The following is an 18,959-nucleotide window of genomic DNA, read 5'->3' on the forward strand; positions in this document are numbered from 1 at the left end:
AGGAGATACTGCTTCAGAATATAGCAAGGGATCATTCTGATGATGCTTAGAAAAATGTCTTCCTACATGTGGAAAATATTTCTCCACAACGCGAATGCTTGACGTGATGGGGGAAAAATGAGAGAGGTGGTGTGAACTAAACTGTTAGGCTGGTTTGCGAAATAATTGTACTCATTCATGTTATAACTGCTTACACGCAGGCCTCTAGGGCATCTTAAGAAAACAGCGGAGACCAAATTTATAATTAGCTGAGTCCATTTTTGCCAGACCTAACCGTGGATATTGGACAGGGTTGGTTTTGTTATTTCCTTAATTGAAAACGTCAAGAAAATACAAGCCAGGTCAGGGAGTTTTTGATCAGGGTAGGAATGCTGGCATAAATAACCCCAGATTATATGTCTGCAGGAGGCTGGGAGGATGCTGGTCTGCACGGCCTCCTTCTGAGGTTACCCAAACAAACCTGGTGACTGGTAGCTCCCCTATGTAACGTGGGAATGCATGTGAGCATTTTGAAATCTCTTTAATTCTTTCCCAGAACAAGGGCCCAGGGAAATCAAGGTTTCTTAGGGAAATGAAAAGCTTTTGACAACCATAAAATAATTCTTTAATACCTCTTAATGTAACTTGTCCTCCCCCTTTTCCCCTTTATTTCCAGTTAATTGATCAATAATATAACATAACCATCCTAGGACTGGATGGAAAGGGAGTGAGTATTTTTAAGTACCTATATGCCAAGTGGTCCTGTCAACAGCCTTGAGAAGTAGGTCCCACTATTTCTATATTGCAGAGGTGGAAACTAAGACATTTCAGGTCTCTTAGCTAGGAAGACATAAAGATTAAATTGAAAAGCAGATCTGTTTGGCCGCCAAGCTCTTTGTACTATCCTGGCTGGCAAATACCTGTTTCTAAAAGTGTAAGTAAGAAGCATTTTGATTAATTTCTTTCTTTTTCCTCAAGGAAGGCTCATCTTTCATCACTTTAGCCCCTCCTCCCAGGGACCATTCTTACCTTAAGCAGCTGCCCTAGGTTTCTTGAGGTGCTCACACTGTTTTCCTAGCTATTTGTCCCCCCACCGTTTTTGGCTTATGCTAAGGACTGGCTCACCTCTCTGGCCTTCCACTTGTCTTCAGAAAACTGATTGGCAAACACTTTTCTCATGAAGGGCAGGGCGTTTTTTTTTGTCCCCCAACCCCCGCCCCCGGTACGCGGGCCTCTCACTGTTGTGGCCTCTCCCGTTGCGGAGCACAGGCTCCGGACGCGCAGGCTCAGCGGCCATGGCTCACGGGCCCAGCGGCTCCGCGGCATGTGGGATCTTCCCGGGTCACGAACCCGCGTCCCCTGCATCGGCAGGCGGACTCCCAACCACTGCGCCACCAGGGAAGCCCAGGGCAGGGCATTTTAACTCATACAGAGATAAATGCTTCTTAAGGATATGATTGGTCTATACTTCCCAATATGGAAAGGCACAGATCTTTCTGCTTGTAATGATACTCTGCAGTCTGGGTCTGCTTCTCCGGAACCCTGGAGTGCAGGTTCCTCACATCAGAGCACTGCTACCATAACAGGATGGAAATACCGAGTGTGCCTTTCCACACCTCCCTTCCCAGTATTGAGAATGGATCTTCCCTGCAACCAAAATGTGTCTCCAAAGCCATTTGAGAAACGCGAGGCTCCGACAACCCACAGGATAGCAAAGCTGCTGGTCTCGTTTAGGTGTGGAAAACCATGCATTTCAAATCTATAAATGCCCTATGCTGATATACTTCACAACTTTACCCCATGGAACTGGTATAACCAGCATCCTTGTTTTATAGGGAAGGTTCTCCAGGTGCCAGAGGTAGCCTTGGCCTTCCTGCCATTCTCCCTGGGAGCTCAAATAGGATGCTTTACTTTCATTATCTCTGTGGGGAGGGGAGGGGTGTCATGAGACCAGTGTTTTATTACATGCAACATAGTCATTAAAGCTGAACTTTGTTTCCGAGTCCATTGGAGACAGAAGAGGAAGTGATTCTGGTGGCTGACTTCAGAGCTTTGCTGTATTTCTCTGCCCAGTGTTTTCCTTTTTCTGAGTTTTGTGTTCCAGGTTTGGATACGGGTTCATAGTGGGAGGTTCCATGTCCCTGAAACCCGGTAATTATTTTGAATTAAAGTAAGTATAAGACTGACTTTCACTTCCCTAATAAAATGATAAAAACAATAGCTAACCCTTCATGCTTTCTGCACTATTCTAAGGATTTTTCATGTAGTAACTGATTTAATGATCACAGAATCCTAGGAGGCAAGTCCTATTCCAACAGGGTGAGGAACCTGAATGTTCATGGCAGGGTGGGTAGGGGAGATCACAGAGTCCAGCCAGGGAAGGCTCGAGGGCCACTTGAACTGGCCATTCTCCCTGTGGTTTCTGTAAGAACTATACGCCATGAAACTCTAGAAGCTTGAGTGTCTGATGTTTCTAGGGGTGAAGCTTTCCGAGTCTTGGCTTCTCTGCCTCACAAACAGGAATGATAACACCTGCCCCCAGATGGCAAAGGAAGTAAGGAGGTGATGTGTGAGGATTAGGCAGGGTATGTGGTAAAGTTCATGAACCAAAATAGAGAGCTTTAGAAAGAACTTCGCCTAATGCTGAAATGGAAAGAAAAGAACGGTGGTGTGGGGGGAGTAGGAAAAGTGTCCCCCCAAAGAATGACACAGCTTGCCTGATGTCTTATTAGCTGACCTGCGCAGAGATTTTGTTTCCTTTCATTTTTAGCGAATTGGTTATTGACATTTAAAGATTGAGAGATGTTGTATAACCATCTGCATTTCTGGCTTCTCTTGAAAGAAGCAGCACGTCTGGTTGGAAGACCTGTGCTGCCTTACGATGATGGCTGGAGCAGCTGCCCCCAGTCCACGGGGCTCACTTCTGTCCCTGACTACACACCTGGTTAGGGCCAGATCCACAACATGAACACAAGCGTCGCCAGGCTTCCGACTCCACGCTGGGGCGGCGGTGGGGCGGGTCGCATCACACTCCTCCAGTCAGTTTTCTGAAGTAGTGGTGTGTTTCTCTCCTGTAGAAAGTTGTGTTTGGTCAGAGTTGAGTGGTCTCTGCACGCAGTGTGTTTGATTCAACTGTTAAGTTTCTTTTGAATTCTGTTTCTACCAACAAAGGTAACAGAGGGTGGTGGGGTCTGGGGTGATCCGGACTGAGGTTTAAGGCCCAGCTCTGCAATTACTAGCCATGTACTCTTGGACAATTTATATAACTAACCTCTTTATAGGATGGGTGTGATGACCGAAGGGGACAGTGTACATGCGGAGACTTGCTTTTATTAAAGACCTACCTATTCATATTTTGTGACTAGTTTGAGGGGCTTCTTTCATCACAAGTTACCCAGTTTTCTTTAAGCCATACAAATAAGATGGTTGTCTTTTAAGACAGTTTCAAAATACTTCTCTTTCTCATGTTACCAACAATAATACAACTTCAGGCAAGTCACTTCATAACTGAGGACCTCGGTTTACTCACTAATCAAAAGGAAATATCCATGCCCACTTTATAAGTTGTTTCATGAGGTCATTTAAATGAAAGCACGGAAGTCACGAGGGCCTAACACAGAGTAATTGTACACAAAAACAGTGTTTAAAATTTTTTTTTTTTTTTTGGCGGTACGCAGGCCTCTCACTGTTGTGGCCTCTCCCGTTGCGGAGCACAGGCTCCGGACGCGCAGGCTCAGCGGCCATGACTCACAGGACCAGCCGCTCCGCGGCATGTGGGATCTTCCCAGACCGGGCCACGAACCTGTGTCCCCTGCATCGGCAGGCGGACTCTCAACCACTGTGCTACCAGGGAAACCCCTTTTGTTTGTTTTTAACAGCATATTTTAAAACAGTCTGGGGATTCCCAACAGGTGGCAATAACTTTTAAAGCTGGAGCAGGCCAGGAGGCCAGTCTGTCTGGCCCTTTCTCTCCCTGAGGCACCTGCTCTGTACCAGGCCCACTCCTAACATTTGTGGGGTGCAAGGTAAGAGTACCTATGAAGACATGGCTGCCACATGTCTAAATATTTTTAAAGTGATAAACTTGGCTTACCAAATTATTAAGCCAGCTAAGTCTTATCATCCAATTGTAACACATTTACTTTTGTAATGCACTGGAAGTCTGGATGTGAATTTAAGATTCTTGGATGCCTTGGAATTCTGTGCCAAAAATGGATGGACCAGGGAGTGTGGGCTTCTAGATGTCTTTTCTTCCCACCCCTGGCTCCATCCCATACAAAGAGTGTGTTTCTGTGTGGACACCCCACCCTCCAAGCTCAGTCTCTGTCTGTATCCTCCTCCAAACAGCAGCCGTTTGAGCACTCCTGAGCCCAAGGGTGCACAAGCAGTCGTGTAGTTCCCTCTGGGAGGCCAGATCTGGGGAAGAGGTCCCCCCCAGTCCCACGATGTGGAAGTAGGCTCAGAGCTGTCTGGGTACGTATTCTGGGGTCCTGAGTTCCTGGACCATGTTCTAAAAATTGCGGAAGGGGTTAGGCTCTTGATGAACATGTCCTCTTCACTTCAGGGTCTTCTCATCTGGAGAGGAAGAGAACAGCTGGAAAAGGGCCAGACCGAGCGGGACCCTTGAAAAGTGTGGCGCCCAGATTCAGGGCCCCTCCTGCTGTGCTGTGTCTAAGGCCGGTGCTGCTCTGAACCCTGGTCCTCCAAGGAGCGCAATATGAGAATTGATAACTTCCTTTATACCTTTCAGATTTATACTGTTGAGTTCTGTGGTTCTGGAAGTGCCCTTTCGACAGAGTTGAAAGTCCCAATTCCTAATCACAATGTTAGAAATGAAAAGGAGGTACCCTGGTGCCTAATATTCAACTCACAGATGGGAGCTCTGCTCAGTTCTTTCTTTGGACCACTGAGGCTGCCAAGTGACAAACGGTTGTAGCCATTCTGGTTCCTAACCAAGAGGATGTACAAACTCTGAGCATTGCTTCTGCCAAGCCAGGCGTTCCACAGTTTCTTATACAGACTCTTATTATCCATTCTCAGCCCTGGGTCTCTGCACAGCCTGGTGTCCTCAAGTCCAGAGTCTCCTGGACTATGTGGAGATGGGAAGATGGATGAGAACTGGGGTTCCAGCGATTCTGTGTACAGACTTTGACCCCACTACTCCGTTGTCAGCATCTTGCCTCTTCTATCTTATGTCACACCTAGTGCTTTCCAGTTCTGAGTGGCTTGGGGGTCTGTTGGACATGTTGGCTCACTTTTCCAAAATATCCCTTCCATGGAGTTTCGGCTGTGCCCATCTCTGTGGCTGTCAGGATATCCTACTCCATCTGTTTCTCATCTTCGAAAAAATTGTTGCAGTCTCTGGTTTGCTCATGTCACTACCATTTTTTTTTCCCCTTGTGATTTAATATCCTTTGTGTTCTTTTACTGTTTTTTTGTTTGTTGTTTGGTTTTTTTTTGGAGTTTCAGGAGTGAGAGGAGGAAAACATAAGTAGCCAGTTCACCATGTTTGACAGATTTATTATCTTTTGTTAATTTTTCATTGAAGTGAGTTAATTTACAGTATTATATTAGTTTCAGATATACAGCATAGAGATTCAGGGTTTTTTTTTTTTTACAGATTATGCTCTATTAACAGTTATTATAAAATAATGGCTATAATCCCCTATGCTATACAATATACCCTTGTTGTTTTTTTATTTTATACATAGCAGTTTGTATCTCTTAATCTCATACCCCTTACATGCCACTCACCCCTTCCCTCTCCCTGCAGGTAACCACTAGTTTGTTTTCTATATCTGTTTCTATTTTGCTATATACATTTGTTTGTATTATTTTTTAGATTCCACATATAAGTGATATCATATAGTATTTGTCTTTCTCTGACATAAGCAAAGCATAATATTCTCTAGGTCCATTCACATAGCTACAAATGGCAGAACTTCATTCTTTTTTATGGCTGAGTAATATTCCATTGTGTGTGCTTATGTGTGTATGTGTGTATTTATATATGTGTATATATAAATATATTTATACCACATCTTCTTTATCCATTTGTCTGTCGGTGGACACTTGGATTGCTTCCATATCTTGGCTACTGAAAACAGTGTTGCTATGAACATTAGGGTGCATGTATCTTTTCGAATTAGTGTTTTCATTTTTTCTGGATATATACCCAGGAGTGGAATTGCTGGACTGTATGGTAGTTCTATTTTTAGTTTTTTGAGGAACCTCCATACTGTTTTCTGTAGTGGCTGCACCAATTTACATTCCCACCAACAGTGTACAGGGTTCTTTTTTCTCTACATTCTCACCAACACTTGTTTTCTGTAGACTTTTTGGTGGTAGCCATTCTGATGGGTGTGAGGTAATATCTCACTGTACTTTGACTTGCATTTCTCTAATATTAGAAATGTTGAGCATCTTTTCATGTGCCTGTTGGCCATCTATATATCTTCTTTGGAAAAACGTCTATTCAAGTCTTCTGCCCATTTTTTAACTGGATTGTTTGTTTTTTTGATATTGAGTTGTATGAGCTGTTTGTATATTTTGGATATTAATCCCTTGTCAGTTGCATCATTTGCATATATTTTCTCCCATTCTGTAGGCTTTTTGTTTTATCATTGCTTTCCTTTGCATGCAAAAACTTTTAAGTTTAATTAGGTCCCATTTGTTTATGTTTGCTTTTATTTCTTTTGCCTTAGGGGACAAATCCAAAAAAATATTGCTGTGATTTATGTCAAAGAGTGTTCTGCCTATGTTATCTTCTTTATGGTATCATGTTCTACATTTAGGTCTTTAATCAATTTTGAGTTTATTTTTGTATATGGTGTGAGGAAATGTTGTAATCTTATTCTTTTACATGTAGCTGTCCAGTTTCCCCAGCACTACTTATTAAAGTGACTATCTTTTCTCCATTGTATATTCTTGCTTCGTTTCTCATAGATTAATTGACCACAGGTGTTTGGGTTTATTTCTGGGCTCACTATTCTGTTCCATTGATCTATGTATCTGTTTTTGTGCCAGTACCATGCTGTTTTGATTACTGTAGCTTTGTAGTATAGTCTGAAATCTGGGAAGGTGACACCTCCAGCTTTATTCTTTTTATCTCAATATTGCTTTGGCAATTCTGGGTCTTTTGTGGTTCCATATAAATTTTAGGGTTATTTGTTTTAGTTCTGTGAAAAAGGTCATGGGTATTTTCATAGGGACTGCATTAAATCTGTAGATAGCTCTGGGTAGCATGGCCATTTTAACAATATTAATTATTCCAATACAATAGCATGGGAGATCTTTCCACTTCTTTGTATCATCTTCAGTTTCCTACATCAGTATTTTATAGTTTGCAGAGTATAGGTCTTTTATCTTCTTGGTTAAGTTTATTCCTAGGTATTTTATTCTTTTTGATGTGATTCTAAATGGGATTTTTCTTTTTTACTTTCTTTTTCTGATAGTTCATTATTAATGACTGAGGGTTTAAATGATACTAATAAAGGAGCGGGTGCTGATGTTCATGAAGGTTTGGTCTATATCAGAATGGCCTCAAATTCCTTCTTTCCTGCATTATTTCCTTCTCTTCCTAGATTTCCTCAGAGAACCAGGGATTCATCACACTGTCAAATTGTCTACAGGCCACACTGGGTCAGTGGAAAGAACAGCCCTAATTTTCCAGACAGCAATTATTCTTATCTTTCCCTTGTAACCTGATATTCAGGTTCCAGAGCCTAGAACTGAGCCCAGTCTCATAACCCCAACCAAGGTCATTTTGGAAATGTAGTCTGTGCTTTTTTCCCTCCATTAAGACTCCTCTGTTCTTGAACTTGCTCAACAGAGTATAAAACAGACAAAATGTGTACAGGCAGTTTTTGTTACTCTAATCTCCTTAATGAGTTCTATGGTGAGTTAAACCCATTCATGGTCCTTATTGATATGGAAGTGTATGTGAACGTTCCTTTGCACAATTATGAACTTATTATTATATTCCTGTCTGTGCATAAGTCTTTAATTTGGAATATTATATTCCTGTCTGTGCATAAGTCTTTAATTTGGAAAAACCCTTTACCTCTTATATTAACTTTGTCCATACTCTGAAGAAGGGGTTTTGAAAAGCAGCAGAGCCTATATTTGAGAGCTTCTTGGGAGTAATTTTAAAAAGGATGCTTTCAGACTAGGTTGTGTCCTGAAGAAAGCACCCAAGGTACTTAAATCATGTCTCTGAGGGGTGGCTGAAAAAGTTGGTCATTTTTATCAGAGAGGAGAGGAAGCACAGGCAGATGAGTTGCAGGTTTCAAGTGCCTAAGGAACTTTTGTGGAAAAAGGATCTCATCTGCTGTGGGACTCCTACAGGCAGACCTAGGACCAATGGTGCAATGCTGACCGTGAGTTGGAATCTGACCATTTGAATTGCCTCAGAGAGAGTGAGACCCCCACCTCTGGAGGACTTTACGTGGATGCTCTTTGACTCCTTGGCCGAGCAGTTGGTTATGGGAGGGGACCCAACGTCCAGCTTAGATAGTCGTCCTATGACTTTTAAGTCCTCAGGTTTGGAGAGTCAGGTTTGGCATTTGATAGGAGCTGATACGTCTCTTTTGTCTTATTGGTTTCCATGGTAGAGCCTATAAGAATTTTTATACTGTTTCCAAAGTATCTTCCCAGAAGCTCTTTCTGAATTGTGCATCCTTTCTCTTGCAGGAGAAAATGCAGAAGTTTCCATGGATGTTTCCCTGGCTTACCGAGATGATATGTTTGCTGAGTGGACTGAAATGGCCCATGAGAGAGTGCCCCGGAAACTCAAATGTACCTTCACCTCCCCCAAGGTAGGGTACCTTGAAGTCTCAGTTGATGGGATTTTTTATTTGGTTTCCAGGTATGTGGGAACGTTTGCTCAGACACATTTCTTGTTCCTAAGCATGCATGACCCCCAAAGGTTAGTAGTCACCGTCCTTCGTCCTAGAAGAGGGCAATGTAGATATTTCATGTCCCTGCAAAGGAGGAAAGACCAGAAGAAGGAATGTCTGTTTGAAGTGATTTAGTTATTTCTCTGAAATACCTCCATAAAAATAAATTCTTGGTTCTTTGGATATTAACAAAAAGTGTTTGAAGATCATTGCTAAGTTAATTTTAGATGTACAAATCTGTTCATATTGGTTCAATGCATGTGTCTGCTTCTCTGTTTCATCGGCATCTCCGTTGCCAAGTCAGTGTGCAGGTGTGAAGACTAACAATCCCAGAGAACAAACACCACAGACAAAAAGAGGACCTGAGGGAGAAATCTCAAAGGGTTTCCTTTGAGACCTCTCAGTTCTCTTACATACTTTTAGGACTCTCCCTTCTTTGGTTCTTCCAGGAAGACTCATTTAACCACCAAGGGGAGGAAAGCCACTATCCTTCACTGAGAGTAGGGAGACACTTTCTCTTGGACAAAGGCCTTAGCTTCTCCAGGAAGTAAAATACAGGCATGGACTCAGTGACCCTCAGAGGATAGTGGGATTTGTCTGTATAAGGACCAAATCAGAATTAGTGAGGGGTCCTTTTCCAGTGCCACATGCTGCCCTCACACATGCCTCCCCAAGATTCTGTCCCCCTCCCCACTCACCACCCCCTTCCCCCCTTGAAAGTCTCTGTGAAGTTGAAATGGAGCTGTAGTTACTGTTACTCATGGCTACTCACATTCCTCAAGAATGTTGACAAGGAGTAGCACCTGCTAGGTGATCTCTGATGTCCCTTCACAGACATAAATAGTCTTGTTTTCTTTGCATGAAATGCACGAGAGGCCAAACTGCACTGAAGCACATTCCTGATTATGTCATTTGTCACTTGATATCTTCAGGTCAGTTGCTCCTGAAGGATTTGGGCTACTTTGTAGTACTCGCTCTGTTGACTGATTTAGTTCCTCCCTTCTCCTAACATTGGCCTTTCCTAACTTCACTTTTGCCTATAACTGGAAAATTGGGGTTCCCTGTGGAATGGTAAGAATGGCAGGTTGAAGCCTCTGAGGACCATGCCCCTGCCCTGTCCGTCCTGCCCCGAAGAGGAGTAAGATGGGGCCGGGCAGGTTCATGAACATTAGTTAAAGGCCTGGATTTGGAGCAAAACATACTTGGCTTCACTTCCAGGCTGTTTCACTTACTGACTGCATGACCTCAGGCAAGCTTGCTTCAACTGTCCAAGCTTCAGTTTCTCCTTTGCAAAATGGGATAATAATACTTGCCCTGGGAATTTTTATAAGGACGAGATGAGATAATGAACCTTATCACTTAAAATCAAGTCTGGGACATGTTTCACCAGTCGGGCCAACAGGACAAAAGGTATAAATTAAAGCTCTCATGGGCAAACCATGCACCCTACACATAAGCATCTTTTGGGGCACCTGGTGTTTGTTAATTCTCCCTCCCCAGGTTCCCTATACAAGAGCTATGGAAAGTGTGGTCTAAGGACTAACAGCGTCAGCATCACCTGGTAGCTTGTAGGAAATGCAGGTTCCCAGGGCACACCCCAAACCCATGAATCAAAATCTCAGCATGTAGGACCAAGGAATCTGTGTTTTAACAGGATTTCAATTCCTTCTCTTAAGCTTGATAAAGTTTGAAAGTCACTTCAGTAGACCCTTTGCTGAATGGTCAAATATAGGGTTCCCCCCACCCAAAAGCCATCTGGAATTGTTTTGGGTAGGCCTTTGGGGGCAATCTATAGGTAAAAATGAATGGTCAAGAGAAATTGGAGGTAGCGGGAGAGAGATATGTAATATTTCTAGACCTTTGTATACAATAGAGGAAATTAATTAAAAGTTGACCTCATCATTCAGAGGTAAGACTGGTTGGCTGTCTAAGCTAAAGGATATAAAGCTTTTGGATATGGAATATCAACCTCAGAAAAGGGAAAAGTCATTTCTCACCTTACGTATACACTTAGAGGGCACTGAGAAGCAGAGTCGGGGGAGGCCGTTAAGAAGACTGCAACTGCTTCTTAATGACAGTTGCTTAATTATCTTTAGGATGTGTTGATCCCTTTCAAGAAAGATATTAAACCTTGAAAAGTGTGAAGGAAATGAATCATCAAATCTATGCTTTTTGATTGCAGTGAAATTTAGACTTGAGTTTGAAGATTAAATGAGAAATTGCTTTAAAGCTTTTTAGTCCCTGGTGGATTGTGAAGTTAAAAAAAAAGTCAAGTTGCCACCTGCTGTAATTTGTCCTAATTAGCCAGGCTTATGCTGGATTTGGGGGAGGGTGGAGGGACGTGGGGGAAAGGAAAAGGAGGGGGGAAGAGAGAGAAGGAAATCTTTTTTCCTAAATGTGCTAAATACTGGCAGAGGCAGAACCACAGTGAATAAGGAAAAGTCCCCAGCAGGATACAGTGAATTTGTCTCTGAGACAGGTAGGCCAGGCCAGGATCCCAGAACCCTGTGTGTCTCTCTCATTTGTTGGACTTAGGTAAATTTATCTCATGTGATGGTGTTACCCTCTCTGTAGAGACAGGGAAGTGGAGGACACATAAAGACCCATGACGGGGCATTAGAAGGAACCCCAGAGATCATATAATTAAACCTTCTTGCTTTACTTAGGAAGAAAGTGAGGCCAAATGAGGTGGATGACCTTCCCCAGGTACCCAGAAGGGGTGAGGTCAGGACGGGAATTTCAGCCTCCTGGCTTGAAGTTCAGTGCCCTCCTTATCAATGCTTGCCTTCAGGCATGTCTGAGGCAAAACAGCATTCCTTTCTTCCTGCTGCACTCACGAGTCCTCCTCTGCATCAGAGCTGGAGGCTGGACTTGCGAGACCCACGTCCTCAACCCAATTCTGCCATGACTTTTGGACCTTGGGTGAGCCCCATAATCAAGTCAGTGGCATTAGACTAAATAAGTTTTGTTTCCTTCAAACTCTCAGTTTCTATAAATAAGACCCTGACTGGAAACACATCAGAAAACCCACCTCTTGCTGTTACCATAGCAGGTAATCAGCCTCCTGAGTGCAGCTTCATCTGAGCCTGAATTAGAGCCTGTACTGTATTTTCAGTAGTTCTGCAGAGTCCTAATAATAGCCTTGATTTGTAAGTATAAGAGAAAGGAGAAGAGGGGAGAGGAAGACAGATCTATACAGGAAAACTCATCCAACCCGAAGCTGGGGTTTGGAAAAGAAGGATCCTTTCTACAGAAGAATTTTTAAAATCTTATATGCCGTGTCTAATCAACTGGTAGTTCTGATAAGAGCCCCTTAGACCTTAGAGGATGAAAAATTATCATGATTGATTAGTGATGTCTGCCATGAATGGGAAAGGAAAAAATGGAAGTGCATAAGCAAGATATTTGCCTGCTCTACCTCTACTTATGTCATGTGTGTCTTCCATTCCTGTACAAAGGTCTGTTTATTGCACTCTAAGCTCTGACTGTCCAGTAAAGAGCCCTCCCGCCCCATCCCCTGCCCCAAGATCACAGAAGAAACAGATTCCTTGGTATCTTCCTTTTGATTTCTCCACTGGACTTTTTACTCTGAAGATTTACAAAAAATTTTGGAGGCCCTGAGAATTCAGGCTTAGGAACACCAAATCAGTCCCCCATCACTTCATCAGGAGGTAACAAGCAAACATTGAAGCTGGCATACAAACCCAGCAGTGAAGACAAGACACTCATTTGCTTTATCAGGGAAGAGTCCTCGGTTGCTGAAGCTCCTGCCTATACGTGTCCATACTTACCCACTTCCCCCACCCCTCAGCTGGGACACATAGCCGTGTGTCCTGTGAAGGTAGAGCAGAATTTAGTTTTCAAAAGCAAGTTGTACTACTTGCCAACCTCCCACTTCCATGTGCTGGCTGGTACCTCTTAAATTGCTTGGCAGGAAGTCCAATAGGCTTTTCTAGAAACTGAGCTAAATTTTTGTTTATTTAATTTCTGCTCCCTCTGCCATCTTGTCTCTTGGGCAGTTAGAAAGCTTTAGAGGCAGAGAATTGCGAGTGGTCATCTCTAGCAAGCTACTCTCATTGTTTCCTTTCATCCCCCTATGTCTTCCCCAAATTCCAAGGGCTCCTTGGGTAGCTTCTTTTTTTTTTTTTTTTTTTGGTCAAATCAATAAAAAGTAGATATTTTCAGCTTCTTGTAGCTTCTCCTGCAGGCCAAAACCATGTAAATAAGTAGTCATCATCCAAGAAAATGATGAACATTAGCAAGGGCTTCCTCCTGGACATTTGAGTTGACCGTTCCACAGAGCCTTAGACGTCTCCGATGGTATGCTGCAAATAAAATTGTAGCCCTGGTAGACCAGGTTAGTCTGACGTGAGGCTCTAATGAGGACTGAAGAGCTGAGAAAGGTGTCAAAATAGAAGAAATTTCTGCTTGTTACCTAAAATTTCTGGTTCTATCACGAATGTGGCTGGGTTTTATTTTTATCTTTTTATAAATTTATTTATTTCTTTTTGGTTGTGTTGGGTCTTCGTTGCTGTGTGCGGGCTTTCTCCAGTTGCAGCGAGTGGGGGCTACTCTTCATTGTGAGCAGCTTGTAGATGCCATGCCTCCAGTGTACCCTATTATCTGTACCTCTGAGGGATACCTTTAAGCATTAGCTTTTCAGAATTGGTGATATGAGGCAAAGGCAAGACAATTCAGACATAGTCTATTGGAAATAGTGACCATGCCTCAAACCCCCCACTCTTCTTCCAGACCGCAGAACATGAGGGCCGTTACTATGAATGTGACGTCCTTCCTTTCATGGAAATTGGGTCTGTGGCTCATAAGTATTACCTTCTAAACATCCGGCTGCCTGTGAATGAGAAGAAGAAGATCAATGTTGGGATTGGAGAGATTAAGGATATCCGGCTGGTGGTAAGTGAATCTGATTGATCCAGGCAGCCTGTCACATCAGAGCACTGGCTAAGGACACTGGTTGTGAGCATGTGTATTGGAAAGACGCTCCATCTCAATCTTGAATTTTCCATGTCTCAACTGTTTCATTAAGAAGTAAGAAGAATAACAAACCCATGGAAATGGAAAGTAATGCAATTATTGTGTTCATTTAAGATTTTATTATGATGAACATGATTATATAGTGAATAACACCAAGATAAAAGTAATTTTTTTTTTACATGTTTCACCTTGCAAGCACAAATGTTAAAGGGAGCAATCGTGATTTAGGTTCTTTCCATTTTATCTCTTTAGTAGGGGAAAATAAAGAATGTGCAGCATGACTTTTTATATCTAATTTAGTTTTTTTTACATCTAAAAAACAAATACATATTTACTCTAGAAAATTAGAAGCACAAATAAGCACAGAGTAGAACATAAACGTTACCTGTAACATCCTGCCATCTAGAGAAATAACCACTTTGAGGTTATGCTGTATCTCCTCAATTTTTTTCTCTGTGTATATAATCCTTCCCTTATAAAAAAAAGGCCATCATACTCAACTGACTCTTTCATTCCTTGCTTTTTAAAATTAATTGTATGTATCTTTCCATGGAAGAAATTTCGAGAATATTTAAAATGTCTTAATTTGGGATTATTCTACATGAAACCCAGAATTTCAGTGTTTCTGTATCTTCATTAGCAAATACTAAAAGCACTTTGATACAGTGGTTTTCAAGAGTTTCTTCACTGTGAAATATGGTGGCTGGTGCTTCTGTATATACCAACTTTCATGGGCATACTGTGTCAGTAGGCACCCACAAAATCTTTTTCATTTCTTGAAGAGAGAATGTGTTTATATGCAACTCCTGTGGCAATGACATCCATTCCACCCCTTTCTCTCCACTAAAGGAAGGATATTGTAACACAAGTAAGGTATAATGAAATTTTATGGGAATAACCTGAAAGCCATTCTAACAAATTAAAAAAAAAGTTGTTATCATTAACAATACTGTATTAATAGAAACAAATCACATTACAACTGTATTCCAACTGTTGGCACAATGTAGGCACTCAATATTTGTCTAATGAGTGTATTAACCAGATACCCACATATTACTGAATGCCCACATATTATTAAAAACGTGATGGAAAATATTTGTGTTGAGATCTGGGATTGATTCACCAATGAATGACAAGGGTATGTGTAAAGTTACATATGTATTCAAGATGTTGATAATATAATACATTTCTCTGAGTTCGTAAAGAGTTTGTGACCAAAAAAAAATTAATGGTATATTGTGAATACAGTATAAATATACTTTGTAGTACTGCTTAGCATTCCACAGTACGGATTTACCTTAACATGTTTTACCAATGCCAACATTTTGGGCATCTAAGATAGCTCCAATTTTTCAATGAAAACCTTATAGACAAATCTCTGATCATGTTCTTAATCGTTCCCTTAGGACAGAGTGAGTCTATCTTTATGCCTTTTGATTTATATTTCGACAGTGCCTGAGGAGGGGCCCAGGCGGGTAGGATGAGGACAGTACGTGCTATGAATGTTAGCGCTCATTGATCTTGAAAGTTCAGCAAAAAAGATCTCCATTTACCTCTCCCCAGAATGCATCTGCTGGTAGAAAATAACACTAAGATATATTGACCTTCAAAATTATGATTGGTCTCTATCTAGGGAATTCACCAAAATGGAGGCTTCACCAAGGTGTGGTTTGCCATGAAGACCTTCCTTACACCCAGCATCTTCATCATTATGGTGTGGTATTGGAGAAGGATCACCATGATGTCTCGACCCCCCGTGCTTCTGGAAAAGTAAGAGCTGATTTCGGAGCACCCTTAAGGAACGCTGGCATCCTGTGATTTGCCTGCCATGGACCTGGTTTTGCTGGGGGCCTAGTTCAAGTGGTCAGTGTGTTATCAATACTTGGGCTGGTAATTTGACCGCAAATCAGCCTGGACTCCTTTTTCTCCTTTAGCTTTCATGTGCAAATTATTATTAAATCCTAGGGGTTCTGCTGCTCTCATATTTCCAGCTCTCTGTTGTATCTTTGCTCTTCATTCCCATGTTCTGCATCAGATACTTCTCTCTATTACAGTGAACGAACTGCCTTGCTGCTAACTGATCCCAACCCCTCTCACTGCCAGACGGATGATGTTTCTGTAGACATAGCCCCTTTCTCTCCCACATTATTGACATTTTCCTTTCTGCTGGATTATTCCCATTAATACACAGACACACTCTGCCTTCTCCCATTCTTAGTCAAAACTCTCTGTACTTCCCCCTGAAGCCACCACACCAATTTTCTGCTCCTTTTTACAGCAAAACTCCTCAAAAATCTTGTCTATATATCTTCTCCTCCTGCTTTTTCTTGAGCTCCTTCAACCCCTTATTAAAATTGCTCAACAGAATCACCAGTGACCTCCACATTCCAAATCCAATGCTCATTTCTCAGTCCTCGCTTTTCTTGACGTGTCATTAGCATTTGGCATAACTGATCACTCCCTTTTTCTTCATAGAGCCTCCTCCACATTCTCATTGTTATTCTCCTCTGCTGACCACTCAGTCTCCATGGCTGTTTCATCGATTTTTCCGACCTCTTCAACTTTGGACTCGGTCTTTGGATGTTCTTCTTTTTCTTAGCTACGCTGCTTTCCCTGGGTGATCTCATTTAGTTTCGTGGTCTTAAAAAATCATCTACACTCTGATGACTCTACATTTACATGGTCAACCTCAGCTTCTCCCAAATCTAGACCCAAATATTCTACCTGTTTACTTAACATCTTCACTTACACAGAAATGTAACACATACGAAGAACACTTGTTTTCCTCTCACTTCAAACTTGCTCCTCTTCGGGGCCTCCTGGTCTTAGGAATTGGCAACTCTATCCTTTCAGCTGCTCAGAAGCAGCTGAGCAGACGTGTAGGAGGCATCCTTTACTTCTCTTTCTTCACACGCCTCTTCCAACACACCAGGAACTCTCACCATTTCCATTCCTGCCACCCTAATCTAACTCACCATGATTTCTCATTTCTCACCTAGATTATAAGAAATAGCCTCTTATTTGCTATAAGATGCTCCTCTTGTTTCCATCATTTTCCTTCCTGAAATCTATTCATACAGCAGCCAGACTGTTCCCTTTTAAGTAGAAATTGGATGACGTCAGTGCTCTGCTCAAAGCTCTCTATTGGCTTTTCATTTCCTTTGCTCTGGCCTATAAACCCTCAATGATCCCAGCTCTTCACCACCTCTAAATTTTTTCTCCTATTCTCTGCACCACCTACCATCCACCTTGATGGTTCTCAGACATGCCCAGCATGCGCTCACCTTAGAGCCTTTGCACTTGCTATTCTCTTCATCTGAAGTGCTCTTTCCCAGGTATCATTGTGGCTCAATGCCTCATTTCCTTCAGGACCTGCTATAATTTCTGTCTTAAAGGCTTTTTCCCATCTACCTTATTTAAATTGCACCCGATCTCTCTCCATTCTCCTACCTTGCTTTATTATACTTCTTCATAATACTCATTCTCTATTTATTTATTATCATTCCTCCCATACCCCTCCACTCACCCCATCTGAATACAAGCATCACTAGAGCAGAATTCTTGCCTACTTTGTTTACTACTATATCCCCAGCATTTAGAATAGTGACTGGAACATAGTAGGAGCTCAATAAATATAAATTTGTTGAATGAATGAATGGAATGATGTCACTCCATTGCTTAACCTTCTTATTGGATCCTCAGTCCTTTCAAGATAATTTTCAAATTCTCTAATGAGGTATGCAAGTTTCTTTACCAGCTCAGCCTTTTTTATTTCTCTGGTATCATGTCCTGTCATTTCCTGATATGTGCCACATACAGAACCCCAAATGCTCAGACTGTTCCAGACTCCCGTGCCTCCCTCCAGGCTCTTCCCTCTGCTTGGAATGCCCTTCCACCTCCCTAATCTTGACTCACAACTCAGTTCAATTTCTGTCTCTATCAAAGTGAGAAGTCCTGGTAGCAGCCTGTGCACACTTCTGTCACATTACTTATCACACTTTGTCTGGCTCAGCCACTGAATATACCTCCTTGAAGGAAAGAACTGGTGCTATTCATTTAGGTATGTATGTCCCTGACAAAATGCCTGGTACATGATTTGTGCTTAATAAACATATCATAGGTATGAATGAAAGTGTGAATAAGTCAGTAACAAAATGAATGATATTTTGATAGAAAAGTGGAAATAATAGGAGAAAGGCAAAATAAAAATGAAACAAGCAGCTAAAATAATTTGTATTTCATATTGTTTGGAGTCATGTATTATTGAAACAAATATGATTGTATACTTTATAGTTGCTGAGGATATCATAATAATGAGTGTTCTTAACGATCAGGTTAATGATAACCTGAATAGGTAAGAGCAGATAATTATATTCAGTGAGGTCTGTTTAAGAAGGCAAGGGAGGGTGAAAACACTATAGGAAGCTCTTGATCTGAGGTGGCACCGAGATAAAGTTCAGAGCATTCAGGAGGTTAGGTTCAGTTACTGTGTAGAAAGATTAATGTAACACTCCTTCATTCTGCAGTGGTGCCAGTGAAAGAAGACATTCAGCATCTCCGTGTAAAGACTCATTATGAGAGCAAAGAAACTGATCATATGGCTTCAGTCCCAATATGTAACATCTCAGTTCCCAAAACTGGGTTTTGATTTTTAAATCAAAAATGTTTTGCCTCCCAGATGAATAAAGTAGTTTTCCTGATATTGTCTCACCATCAGAGTCATCTTTGCCCTTGGGATTTCCATGACTTTTATCAATATCCCAGTGGAATGGTTTTCCATTGGGTTTGACTGGACCTGGATGCTATTGTTTGGCGATATCCGACAGGGCATCTTCTATGCAATGCTTCTCTCCTTCTGGATCATCTTCTGTGGTGAGCACATGATGGTAAGAGCGCCCTGGGGAAGAGGCAGTGGGTGAGGCAGAATAAACTAGTGGTTACAGGAGTAGTGAGCTCAAGAGCCCCGGAGTCAGACTCGTGGTTCAGGTTCCTGCGTTACCACTTATAAACTAGCTGGCAAGTGACTTGACCACTCTGAATCTCAGGTTCCTCAACTATAAAATGGGTTTTAAAGGCTAATGTATAGGT

At 41.9% G+C, this 18,959-nt stretch overlaps 1 protein-coding gene across 2 annotated transcripts in view; it reads left to right on the forward strand.

Annotated features, from left to right (window-relative positions):
- Positions 1 to 18,959, forward strand: part of WLS (Wnt ligand secretion mediator) — a 113,473-nt gene that overhangs the window by 56,917 nt on the left and 37,597 nt on the right. For both annotated transcript variants that reach the window (XM_060139772.1, XM_060139773.1), the window contains exons 3-6: positions 8,671 to 8,795; positions 13,629 to 13,790; positions 15,505 to 15,641; positions 18,589 to 18,757. In XM_060139772.1, the coding sequence (XP_059995755.1) occupies positions 8,671 to 8,795; positions 13,629 to 13,790; positions 15,505 to 15,641; positions 18,589 to 18,757 (593 nt within the window). The remainder of the gene's footprint in view (positions 1 to 8,670; positions 8,796 to 13,628; positions 13,791 to 15,504; positions 15,642 to 18,588; positions 18,758 to 18,959) is intronic.

The sequence above is a fragment of the Lagenorhynchus albirostris genome, chromosome 2 (assembly GCF_949774975.1).
Source record: "Lagenorhynchus albirostris chromosome 2, mLagAlb1.1, whole genome shotgun sequence".
Classification (NCBI taxonomy): Eukaryota; Metazoa; Chordata; class Mammalia; order Artiodactyla; family Delphinidae; genus Lagenorhynchus; species Lagenorhynchus albirostris.